At 43.7% G+C, this 13,126-nt stretch overlaps 1 protein-coding gene across 1 annotated transcript in view; it reads left to right on the forward strand.

The window, feature by feature from the left end:
• Window positions 1–13,126, forward strand: part of LOC144141875 (myogenic-determination protein-like) — an 82,711-nt gene that overhangs the window by 30,466 nt on the left and 39,119 nt on the right. The window contains exon 4 of the mRNA XM_077673353.1: window positions 2,582–2,660. Coding sequence (XP_077529479.1) covers window positions 2,582–2,660 — 79 coding nt within the window. The remainder of the gene's footprint in view (window positions 1–2,581; window positions 2,661–13,126) is intronic.

The following is a 13,126-nucleotide window of genomic DNA, read 5'->3' on the forward strand; positions in this document are numbered from 1 at the left end:
TTCGACCACATGACACGCGGAATTTTAAACGGTCTTTTTAATGTAACTTTTAGAATCCCATGGAAACAAAAAGACGAAAAAACAGCGAACACGATTGTTTCTAGCATAACGAAATTTTTAACAGATTTACCTTGTACACGACTGCAACTGGGTTTTTCTGTAATCAACAAACCAGGTCGTACTGACCACAATTTTCGGAACGCTGCGTTTATGACTTCACACTTTTTTCCAGCGTTTACGCCTTGCAACTTTCAGTCCTCCGGATATGAACAATACATGTAATAAGGAATACTTAAAATATAACTTCCCTGAGGGTATTTGAGGTGGTAGCACTTTAGGTTTAACTGCATAGCGTGTCATTTCTGTTATTTATCTTGTTTCAACTTTTTCCCTTTGTTTTGAAAGTTTGAAAGCGTACTCTTGTTAACAAAGCGGTGCACCAAAAAAAATTGTTTTTCACGTTGAACGTTATGTGTTGAGCCGGAAAGTATTGTCAGAGAAGCAGCGCCTGTTTTCGTAATTCTATTTTAAAATATTTGAACTCATTGCCTAGGCCCTTGTTCTTTGTAGTCGGTCATCTCGTTACCCATACCAGAGCACACACACACAAATCAGAGCACGCTAAATTGTTTCTCAAGCAATTATTAACAGGTTACAATGAACTGTTATCATAGGAAATTTTAAGCGCAATTAAGGTTCTTCTAATTACCGGTCGGTCTTTAAGGTTATATTAAACCAGACAAAATATCAACAGACACAAGAAATCTTGAACAGGCGTTCCAGCAATCACACCTGAATGTCCCTCAAGAAGATTTTGTGCCCCTTCCGTTTCCCGCCCAGAAGCAGAAAACACAACCTTTGATAGAGAAACAAGCCAACAATTTATATACCTGGACTGTGGTGCGCCTATCCTTGAAGAAGATTAGGCAATATTTTCTAGTAGGCTCTCCAACATTAAAAAGAAATTCATTTTATTTAATTTTGTGACATCGAAAATTGCAAAGGGCAACAAAGTTAGCGTAAAACTTGTTTTATTTGCAAGAGCGCTGTTTTTATATTCCAGTTCTACTAATTCGCCCCATAAGGATGGTCTTTTATATGGAAATCGTATTATTTTGGAAAACACAAGATTGTTCCACCCGTATCGCCAGCACACGTCTTTGTTGAGGTCGCTATAACTGAGCAACCACTATGTAAACTCAGTGCAAGCATAGAAAGGATATGGCAAAACATAAAAGATTATCCAATACATCTGGAAAACAATGGGTAATGGTGGTAATGGTGGGAAGCTGCCACCAATGGGTAATGGTGGGAAGCTGCCAATCACCAATAATAGTCTTCTAATGGCGTAGGGGCACCGTGGGAAAGGGTATCGTGGGTGCTCACTTTTTCCTTACATATTTTTTCGTTTAGCCATATTCTTTGCGTTCTAGAAGCAACACATCCTTTGTACACTGAATTCGCACGCGACCTCGCAGATGATTGATGCTTGTATTATTTCCTGGTGTATTCTTTCTTTATTCACCACTGAGCAAACTACAGCGAAGGCGTTTCTGTTGCAATGATATCGGATGGTCAAAGCCCTTCTGTACAGAATAAAATAGATGATTGAAGCTTGTATTTTCTCCTGATACTACCTTTAAACCTATGGTATCCAATTTCTGTTTGCCCGTTTCAGAAATACACAGTTGTCGTTGCCATATAATTATTTCGGCAGTACTCACAACGTCACAATTGTGACGTTGTGAGTACTGCCGGAACTACTGCTTTAAGTTTCAATGATAAATATCATTATATGTTCGGCTTGAACCTAAGTTGAATCATGGGCGATTCTAGTGAATGCACCGGGTGGTTGTGGTGAATTACAAGAGATATTTTCTGTTTTAGTAATATCGCATAAACATTGGCGAAGACCGAACTAAATCGCGCAGGGCTTGAACCACAGCGAAGCTTAAGGGTTTCTTTCTATGTAAGTACTGGAGGACACAGCACAGCGCATTCAATAACGGTTGAAATTGTTATCTACATATTCAGTCGTCGCTTTTCACTGTGGTAGCTGTAGTCGTCGTAATATACATCTACATCGTCGCCGTCCTCTTAAACGACTGCAAGGCGCGGACCATCTTGTGCCCAGGCTTTCACATTTCTCCCAAAGTTAAACGCGTGAGCACGCCCTAGAGCCAGCGGCAACCGGCTTGACTAAATAAGCATAAGTAGTGCGTGCTGTCTAATGCTCTCCCCTAGATTCCGGAACGCACTTAAACTGTTTTCTTGGTATTTGTTGCGACCACCAAGCGCAAGCCTGCATGATGCCGAGCACTCTTCGAGGCGCGTTCTCACGTGTTACGTTAACGGCGGAGTAAGTATGACCAAGCTTTCTTATGACGCCGCACATCGATTACATTACAGCCAGGAACAAAAACGTGCTCTGCGCAAGTACCCTGCCTCTTTCACAGAGTTTGCTTATCACCACGTCACTCCTCACGCGTCATTATTGAATCCGTTAAAACTTCATAAAAATTTGAATGTTTCGATAAAAGCACGCTTCCCACCTTTGAATTGTGTTTTTTTTTCTTTCCAGAGGATAGAAAACGACACCAGGCGCAACTGGAGCACCCTGTCAGACTGCATTCGCCAGAACACATTCAGCGTCATTGATAGTGAGTAAAATATTTGGTATCCTTGCTAATTCACGATTTCCGGATAGGTGAAATCCGGCTAATGTTACATTCACCGGAAGGGTTGCATGCCGCCGGTAAAGATGTATATATATATATATATATATATATATATATATATATATATATATATATATCTATATATATATATATATATATATATATATATATCCTGAGGAAGACCTGTCTCTGGTCGAAACGTTGGAAATAAAGTCTCCGAAGAGTGTACTTCTACTTTGTATATATATATATATATATATATATATATATATATATACTTATTTATGTATATATAAACATGTATACATCCATACAAAGATGTAAAGATATATACATCTATATATGTGGTAGGTCATTGAAAGAGATAACGAATTTGGAAAGAAAAAAAGAAAGTGGAGAAAAACATTTTTCTCCTCTTTCTTTCTATCTTTTCAAATTATTTATCTGTTTCAATGACCTACCACATCCTTCCCTTTGCTTTCCGATGTTTCCTTTACTGCCAACTGTTATTTATGTCTTATTTTCAACGAGCCCCTCATTTCCCATTCTGATTCGCTACATGCATAGCGAGGGCCTCTGTTCTGGCAGTCTTGGTGCCTAAGGAAGCTTAAGAGGGTGCAACGCTGGTCGAACACTCTTGACATGTCGTAGACACTCGAGTCATGACCCGGGGGTTAAAAAGAAGGTCCCCTTCACCCCATGTAGTCTGAGTGGCGCTGGCTACCACCCCCAAGCGCAGGAAACAAAAATACCTAAACACAAATACCCCAGAAAGTGGAGGGGAAAATCGCCCCGCCGGTAGCGTAGTTGTTATCGCACCAGACCGGTATTCTGGAGGTCGTGGGTTCGGATCCCACCTGGCGGGCATTTTTTTCTCCACTTTCTTTCTTTCTTTCCACACTCTTTATCTGTTTCACTGACGTACCACATCCGCCCCTTTGCTTTCCAATGTTTTCTGGACTGCCAACTCTTATTTCTGTCTTATTTTCAACAAGCGCGTGATTTCCCATTCTGATATATATATATATATATATATATATATATATATATATATATATATATATATATATATATATATGTATACTCTCTGAGGAAATGAAGTCCACTTCCAGAAACTTCAGTAAAGTTTTATTTTTAATGCATTTTCTCGTGTGCCTCTGTCTCACTGACCTTATGTATGTATGTATATATATATGGGTTTGTGTGGCCTTTGTTTCAGTCGGTCGATGAAAAAGATGGGGTAGTTACCCGTGAACATAGGGATTGCCCAGTAGCCAGACTTGTATTTGTGCATTGTTTCGCTAGTGCTTGTTGTCGACAGAGGACTAGGAACAAGAAAACCTGACCTTAAAGGAATATTCACAGCTGACCAAACTCGTTGAGACTTATCTTTGAGACTCACCAAACATTTTTCTTTAGTTTAGTAAACTTCATTCGAACTCCCCATCTTGTTTTCAGCCTTCATGAACTTGTCAATATTACTGCTCTTTGATCTATAATGTGCTACTGCGCTTGAATTAGAGAGCAGAGAGGTTCTGGTCTTCAGAATGTATTGATCCAATCTACACATTATAAAAACGGTCTACAGAGTAATTATTGCAGCCATTGTGACTGTTGCGCGGTGCATCAAACGTGTTCAGTGTGTACGCTTCGTAGCCTACGTGTGAATGCGCAGCAGCACAATCTGGAACTACAAGGGAGCGTGGCAGGTTTAACTTCATCGCCACATAATATTGAGTGGTCACAGTAGTGAAGATGTTAGGGGAAGCCCAGCGCAAGTGTGCGCACGCCCCAGTTCATTTAGCTTCTTGTTTTCCTGCGGCAAAATTCGCAACACGTCACATCGCTATGAAGGTGGGTAAGCGATCTGCGGAGGAAAACGAAATTCGCTGTATGACACCTTCATCCTTAATTTACCATTCGCCTTATTGACCCTTTATTCCCCGCCAAGCAACCTACCGCAAAAATTTCTTTAAATGGCTGCATGTAACCCCGGGTGACGCAGGCCAAATTACTGCGTTTGAGTGGATGACAGCCGACCCGTTACATTGTACTGAGTGGAGAGTGAGGTAATGTCCACACCCTAAGGAAAAGTAACATAATGAATACGCCTACTCGTTGAGGGTAAGTAATGTTTACAACAATTTATAATCAAGGCTGAATGCGTTGAAGAAAAATGGCGTCACAATTACAAACCGTCTTGAAGATCTTGTCTGAATAATATTCATTCGAAGTAATGTTTTATGCGAACGCATAATTACGGCATTGTATGCTAAATGCAGTATGTCTTCGTGATTTTGAACTTAAATATAATACATTTAAATAGTCTTACATCTGATAAAAAAACAGCTTCTTTGTGTGGCACCCGCTGTTCTACACGCTGGGAATCCTTTTGGTACCTCTATACTCGCGTATTCTGCTGATCGAAACAATTAAGGAACTTCAATTAGGGAAGAACTATAATCTAACGAGATTCTACCCTTTTTATGGCACCGAGCCAGAGTAGGAGCAATTTTCAAAGGGGCGAATGACATGTTTCATTCAGCACGCGTTCACTAAACAAGCACTTGGCTGCTGAACCCAACCACGAGCATTGCGATTACGATGGCATAATTGCGCCAAATTGGTTGAGTTTAAAATCCTCAATATAAACGACCCCCAAGGGCTTGCCCGTGTGTTAGTATCCGTGGAGGCATCTGGTGAACGACTCGGAAACTCATTTTTGAAGGCAGATGGCAGGCTTCACCGACCTTAAGAATATTTTCTGGTTTATTGGTGGTGGGCCACGTCGAACTTCCGGTTCTGAAAAGTAAATATATATATATATATATATATATATATATATATATATATATATATATATATATATATATATATATATATATATATATATATATATATATATATATATATATATAGTAAGGAAATGAGGGTCTCGTTGAGGAAATACAGACAGATAGGTCGGCAGTCTACAACGCCGAAGGAAGCATAGGGGTGTGGTTAGGCTCTTTATTTCTTACTACGGTTAATGAAGTTAACATTTTTTTAAATATAAGGAAGAAAGAAAGAAAGCAAAACACGCGCCCAGAGTGGGGACTGAACCTACGCCTTTGTATTAGATCTCGAATGCCTTACCAATTCGGCTATCTGGGCGACTGTGTTCTCCTTTACTTTCTGGGCTATTTATAACTTCATTAACCGTAGTAAGAAAAAAAGAGCCTAACCACACCCCTATGCCTCTTTTGGCGTTGTAGACTGCCGACCTATCTTTCTGTATATATATATATATATATATATATATTTCTATATATATATTTTCTTCACTTTCTTTCTTTCCAAATTCTTTATCTGTTTCAATGCCGTACCGTATCCTCCCCTTTGCTTTCCGAGGTTTTCGTGACTGCCAACTCGTATTTCTGTGTAATTTTCAACGAGCCCCTCATTTCCTATTCTGATTCACTACATGCATAGCGAGGGCCTATGTTCTGGCAGTCTTGGTGCCATAGGGAGCTTAAGAGGGTTCAACGCTGGTCGACCACTCTCGACATGTAGTCACTCGAGTCACGGCCCGGGTGTTAAAAAGAAGGTCCCCTTTTCCCCGAGTAGTCCGAGTGGCGCTGGCTAACACCCCCAAGCACAGGAACAAAATTACATCGACATAAATACCCCAGAAAGTGGGGGAGAAAATCGCCCCGCCGGTAGCGTAGTGGTTATTGCACCAGACCGGTATTCTGGAGGTCGTGGGTTCGGATCCCACCTGGCGGGAATTTTTTCTTCGCTTTCTTTCTTTCTTTCCAAATTTTTTATCTGTTTCAATGAGCTAAAAAAACCTCCCCTTTGCTTTCCGAGGTGTTCTTGACTGCCAACCCTCATTTCTGTGTTCTTTCTACGAGTCCCTCATTTCCTATTCTGATTCGCTACATGCATAGCGAGGGCCTCTGTTCTGGCAGTCTTGGTGCCATAGGGAGCTTAAGAGGGTTCAACGCTGGTTGACCACTCTCGACATGTCGTAGACACTCGAGTCACGGCGCGGGGATTAAAAAGAAGGTCCCCTTCACCCCGAGAAGTCAGAGTGGCGCTGGCTACCACCCCCAAGCACAGGAACAAAATTACATCGACATAAATACCCCAGAAAGCGGGGGAGAAAATCGCCCCGCCGGTAGCGTAGTGGTTATCGCACCAGACCGGTATTCTGGAGGTCGTGGGTTCGGATCCCACCTGGCGGGCATTTTTTCTTCGCTTTCTTTCTTTATTTCCAAATTCTTTATCTGTTTCAATGAGCTAACAAAACCTCCCCTTTGCTTTCCGAGGTGTTCTTGACTGCCAACCCTCATTTCTGTGTTCTTTCTACGAGTCCCTCATTTCCTATTCTGATTCGCTACATGCATAGCGAGGGCCTCTGTTCTGGCAGTCTTGGTGCCATAGGGAGCTTAAGAGGGTTCAACGCTGGTTGACCACTCTCGACATGTCGTAGACACTCGAGTCACGGCGCGGGGATTAAAAAGAAGGTCCCCTTCACCCCGAGAAGTCAGAGTGGCGCTGGCTACCACCCCCAAGCACAGGAACAAAATTACATCGACATAAATACCCCAGAAAGCGGGGGAGAAAATCGCCCCGCCGGTAGCGTAGTGGTTATCGCACCAGACCGGTATTCTGGAGGTCGTGGGTTCGGATCCCACCTGGCGGGCATTTTTTCTTCGCTTTCTTTCTTTATTTCCAAATTCTTTATCTGTTTCAATGAGCTAACAAAACCTCCCCTTTGCTTTCCGAGGTGTTCTTGACTGCCAACCCTCATTTCTGTGTTATTTCTACGAGTCCCTCATTTCCTATTCTGATTCGCTACATGCATAGCGAGGGCCTCTGTTCTGGCAGTCTTGGTGCCATAGGGAGCTTAAGAGGGTTCAACGCTGGTTGACCACTCTCGACATGTCGTCGACACTCGAGTCACGGCGCGGGGATTAAAAAGAAGGTCCCCTTCACCCCGAGAAGTCAGAGTGGCGCTGGCTACCACCCCCAAGCACAGGAACAAAATTACGTCGACATAAATACCCCAGAAAGCGGGGGAGAAAATCGCCCCGCCGGTAGCGTAGTGGTTATCGCACCAGACCGGTATTCTGGAGGTCGTGGGTTCGGATCCCACCTGGCGGGCATTTTTTCTTCGCTTTCTTTCTTTCTTTCCAAATTCTTTATCTGTTTCAATGAGCTAACAAAACCTCCACTTTGCTTTCCGAGGTGTTCTTGACTGCCAACCCTCATTTCTGTGTTATTTCTACGAGTCCCTCATTTCCTATTCTGATTCGCTACATGCATAGCGATGGCCTCTGTTCTGGCAGTCTTGGTGCCATAGGGAGCTTAAGAGGGTTCAACGCTGGTTGACCACTCTCGACATGTCGTAGACACTCGAGTCACGGCGCGGGGATTAAAAAGAAGGTCCCCTTCACCCCGAGAAGTCAGAGTGGCGCTGGCTACCACCCCCAAGCACAGGAACAAAATTACATCGACATAAATACCCCAGAAAGCGGGGGAGAAAATCGCCCCGCCGGTAGCGTAGTGGTTATCGCACCAGACCGGTATTCTGGAGGTCGTGGGTTCGGATCCCACCTGGCGGGCATTTTTTCTTCGCTTGCTTTCTTTCTTTCCAAATTCTTTATCTGTTTCAATGAGCTAACAAAACCTCCCCTTTGCTTTCCGAGGTGTTCTTGACTGCCAACCCTCATTTCTGTGTTATTTCTACGAGTCCCTCATTTCCTATTCTGATTCGCTACATGCATAGCGAGGGCCTCTGTTCTGGCAGTCTTGGTGCCATAGGGAGCTTAAGAGGGTTCAACGCTGGTTGACCACTCTCGACATGTCGTAGACACTCGAGTCACGGCGCGGGGATTAAAAAGAAGGTCCCCTTCACCCCGAGAAGTCAGAGTGGCGCTGGCTACCACCCCCAAGCACAGGAACAAAATTACATCGACATAAATACCCCAGAAAGCGGGGGAGAAAATAGCCCCGCCGGTAGCGTAGTGGTTATCGCACCAGACCGGTATTCTGGAGGTCGTGGGTTCGGATCCCACCTGGCGGGCATTTTTTCTTCGCTTTCTTTCTTTCTTTCCAATTCTTTATCTGTTTCAATGAGCTAACAAAACCTCCCCTTTGCTTTCCGAGGTGTTCTTGACTGCCAACCCTCATTTCTGTATATATATATATATATATATATATATATAGAGATACGGGACGAGGGACTCGGTAAAGATACATATCAAGGTTGCAGTCGTCATTGCCAGTGCTATTCGGCTTTTTTTTTTTTTTCGAAATATATAAATAGGGCCGAATGACGTGTGCTTGTCACGTTTCTTTGATTCATTGATAAATAAGCGAAAATATAAGTCGAGAAAAAATCCGCCGTTTTCCGGGAGCGGGACTCGAACCCACATCTCCGCATAACCGGTGCGGTGCGTTAACCAATTACGCTATCCCCACAGCGGCTTCTCTCTCGACTTTAAAGCGGGGGTTTATATTTACAAGAGCTCTGCGGCCGGTCAACTAGCGCCGCCCCTCGACTACCGCGGGAGACGTAGAACGTCTTCTTTCCCAGCGGCCGCCACGTAGAACGTGGTCGGAGGTCGGGGTTAGCAATTGGCATATCCGAACTGCTGGAGCCAGTGCCTCGTAATGCATGTAGCAGAACAGAGAGATACGGGACGAGGGACTCGGTAAAGATACATATCAAGGTTGCAGTCGTCATTGCCAGTGCTATTCGGCTTTTTTTTTTTTTTTCGAAATATATAAATAGGGCCGAATGACGTGTGCTTGTCACGTTTCTTTGATTCATTGATAAATAAGCGAAAATATAAGTCGAGAAAAAATCCGCCGTTTTCCGGGAGCGGGACTCGAACCCACATCTCCGCATAACCGGTGCGGTGCGTTAACCAATTACGCTATCCCCACAGCGGCTTCTCTCTCGACTTTAAAGCGGGGGTTTATATTTACAAGAGCTCTGCGGCCGGTCAACTAGCGCCGCCCCTCGACTACCGCGGGAGACGTAGAACGTCTTCTTTCCCAGCGGCCGCCACGTAGAACGTGGTCGGAGGTCGGGGTTAGCAATTGGCATATCCGAACTGCTGGAGCCAGTGCCTCGTAATGCATGTAGCAGAACAGAGAGATACGGGACGAGGGACTCGGTAAAGATACATATCAAGGTTGCAGTCGTCATTGCCAGTGCTATTCGGCTTTTTTTTTTTTTTCGAAATATATAAATAGGGCCGAATGACGTGTGCTTGTCACGTTTCTTTGATTCATTGATAAATAAGCGAAAATATAAGTCGAGAAAAAATCCGCCGTTTTCCGGGAGCGGGACTCGAACCCACATCTCCGCATAACCGGTGCGGTGCGTTAACCAATTACGCTATCCCCACAGCGGCTTCTCTCTCGACTTTAAAGCGGGGGTTTATATTTACAAGAGCTCTGCGGCCGGTCAACTAGCGCCGCCCCTCGACTACCGCGGGAGCGCCGCCCCTCGACTACGTCTCCCGCGGTAGTCGAGGGGCGGCGCTAGTTGACCGGCCGCAGAGCTCTTGTAAATATAAACCCCCGCTTTAAAGTCGAGAGAGAAGCCGCTGTGGGGATAGCGTAATTGGTTAACGCACCGCACCGGTTATGCGGAGATGTGGGTTCGAGTCCCGCTCCCGGAAAACGGCGGATTTTTTCTCGACTTATATTTTCGCTTATTTATCAATGAATCAAAGAAACGTGACAAGCACACGTCATTCGGCCCTATTTATATATTTCGAAAAAAAAAAAAAGCCGAATAGCACTGGCAATGACGACTGCAACCTTGATATATATATATATATATATATATATATATATATATACATATATCTATACGAATCAGAATGGGAAATGAGGGCTTCGTTGAAATAATACAGAAGTAAGGACTGGCCGCCTAGAATGCCAAGGAAAGCAAAGGGGACAAGGACAATTCAGTAGGTATTGCAACAGATAAAAATTTTTGAAAGACAGAAAGTGGAAAAAAGGACCGCTGGGTGCGATCCGAACCCACGACCTCCAGAATACATGCATAGCATGCAGAGACCCTCGCTACATGCATAGCAAGGGTTGGTGTTCTGGCAGTCTTGGTGCCATAGGTAGCTTTAGAGAGTTTAACGCTGGTCGACCACTCTTGACATGTCGTAGACGCTCGAGTCATTGCCCGGGGGTATTCATAAAGCCACCGCCAAGAGATATGATGGTGGATGTATTTTCTGCCCTTTCCTTCTTTGTTGAAATCACAATCATGGCTACGGAATCGCCAATCACGCTAACTTTGAAGCCTTAAATTTATTCCTGCTTACTGACGCGTTCAAATACCAGCGCTTAACACCAATGGCGCACGATTTTTGTAGTATCTAAAAAGAAAAAATCCTACAACAGGCACATAAATACTACCAATGAAGTAGAATATTTGGTCACCCTGAATAATTTGTTAGCTGTTATCTTATCGAATGTGTTAGCCACACTGTTGTTAGAAGTAAGCTTTAGTTAACGCTCAGTCACTGCAATATTGCTCTGAGCTCTGTAATTCTTCGGCGATAGCTATACCGGATGTGTGCATTAGAAACAGTATCTCATCGTACCGCCTGACCCCCGGCCATCATTCTGTGTTCTGCATTGCGGAATATTATAACAGATTATGCTGTTACAAAATGAAAGGGAAGTTTGACGCGCGGAGCACGAGATGAGACATTTTTGGGTAGACGCTCTTTAATTCGCCCACAGCAGTACTCCCCTCCGGAACGAGTAGCAGTAGAAGTAATGTAGCGAGTTGGGCAGTAGTTCACCTTCGGAAAAAAGTAGATCTGAAAGAGACAAAACTGCGCCACCAGCAAACGGTTAAGTCACTGAGCAGCTCCTGCGGTCACACTTGTCAAGTATTAACAATTTGCAAATGTCGGACCTTTTAAACAAATTACGAAATGTAAAATGTCTGCACACATAGGGTGTGGGCTTTCGCTGTTACGCAGTGGAGCGCTCCTACAGCCTTATTGCTCCAAGAAAGTCGCAGCCAGAGACGGGAAAAGTCGTTTTCTATCCCCTGCAAGCTACAGGGAATGGCATTTTATGGTCAGCTTGCACTACGCTCGCGCTTCTAGCAGCAACAGACCCTTACTACATTGGTGCTCACTCATTTCCCCTTTTGTTACATAGAGCGTGATGGTGTTCAATTAATGACGGAAAGTGGGGCTAGTTGGTTGGACGATAATGGGTACATTTTACCAGCGCAAAAGACGGACCACACGAGTAAGAAAAACACAGGATGAACGCTAGTATCGCCATGTCTGGAGGGAAAATTGGGCGGGCGGGAATGAAGTTGATGGTATGTGAAAGAAAGAAAAAAATGCCTGAATTGCATTGGCGGCGCAATATCAACAACGGAGGGTCGAACCGTTTCGGCAGGAACCGGTAACCGTTATTTCTTTTTCCGGTTCAGTTCCGGTTCGGGGTTTTTGAGCACACTGACTGAGCACATATATATATATATATATATATATATATATATATATATATATATATATATATATATATATATATATATAGATATATATATATATATATATATATAGCGCGAAAACCATAAGGTTAGTAGAGACAGAGACAAACAAGAAAGACGTAGAATATAGAAATAACAACCGTCAGTAAACTTATTTCTCTTTTCTACGTCTTTGTCGTTTGTCTCTGTCTCTACTAACCTTATATATATATATATATATATATATATATATGAGAGTCATAGGGAGGGCAAGAATTGAAGAGAGCGAAATGTGTAGTGGTCGTTGTATTTATAGATCTGCATAATCTGTATATCGTGAAAACGTTCAGTAAAACCTTTTTAACGAAATCCATTTATTGGAAGTGCCACGATATTCAGGTTTTTACTGTTACATCTGCCCTGAAAGGACAGGAGAAATCATCCCCGTACTTCAAGATCTACCACTTATAACAAAGCTAGACATTGTCATAACGAGAGAGACTGTTAGGCTGTTATTTTGTCTTTGCACTGCAGCAACTCTCCCATCTTCACATTCGGCAAACATTATATGTAGGAGCATCCGTCGGTTTCTGCCTCCATTTTTGTATCTCGTCTAGTAACACAATGTATTCTTGATTTCGTCATACAGCTTCTTGCCATGGAAGCCGTGGTTGGCCTCTGCAGCTCCTTTCTTTTGGCATTTGCTTGAGTAAAAGAAGACGGCCACGTGGCTTGATTCAAAGCTCCCCCTTTGTCGTGCGGCGGCTGCAGAGAAAGGTGCTATCCTGACGCTACACGCTGGCGCGTCGGCGGCGAATAACCCCCTATGGCCGACACTCGTCTCCCACCGCCGTGATTAGCCGTGACGGAGAGGAAGCTCCTCTCACACATCCGCCCGCGGCGGGGAGTTTGAGCGGGCCACCTCTCTCGA

Source organism: Haemaphysalis longicornis, unplaced genomic scaffold (genome assembly GCF_048455015.1).
Source record: "Haemaphysalis longicornis isolate Haplotype H1 unplaced genomic scaffold, Haemaphysalis longicornis Haplotype H1 scaffold_6, whole genome shotgun sequence".
Taxonomy (NCBI): domain Eukaryota; kingdom Metazoa; phylum Arthropoda; class Arachnida; order Ixodida; family Ixodidae; genus Haemaphysalis; species Haemaphysalis longicornis.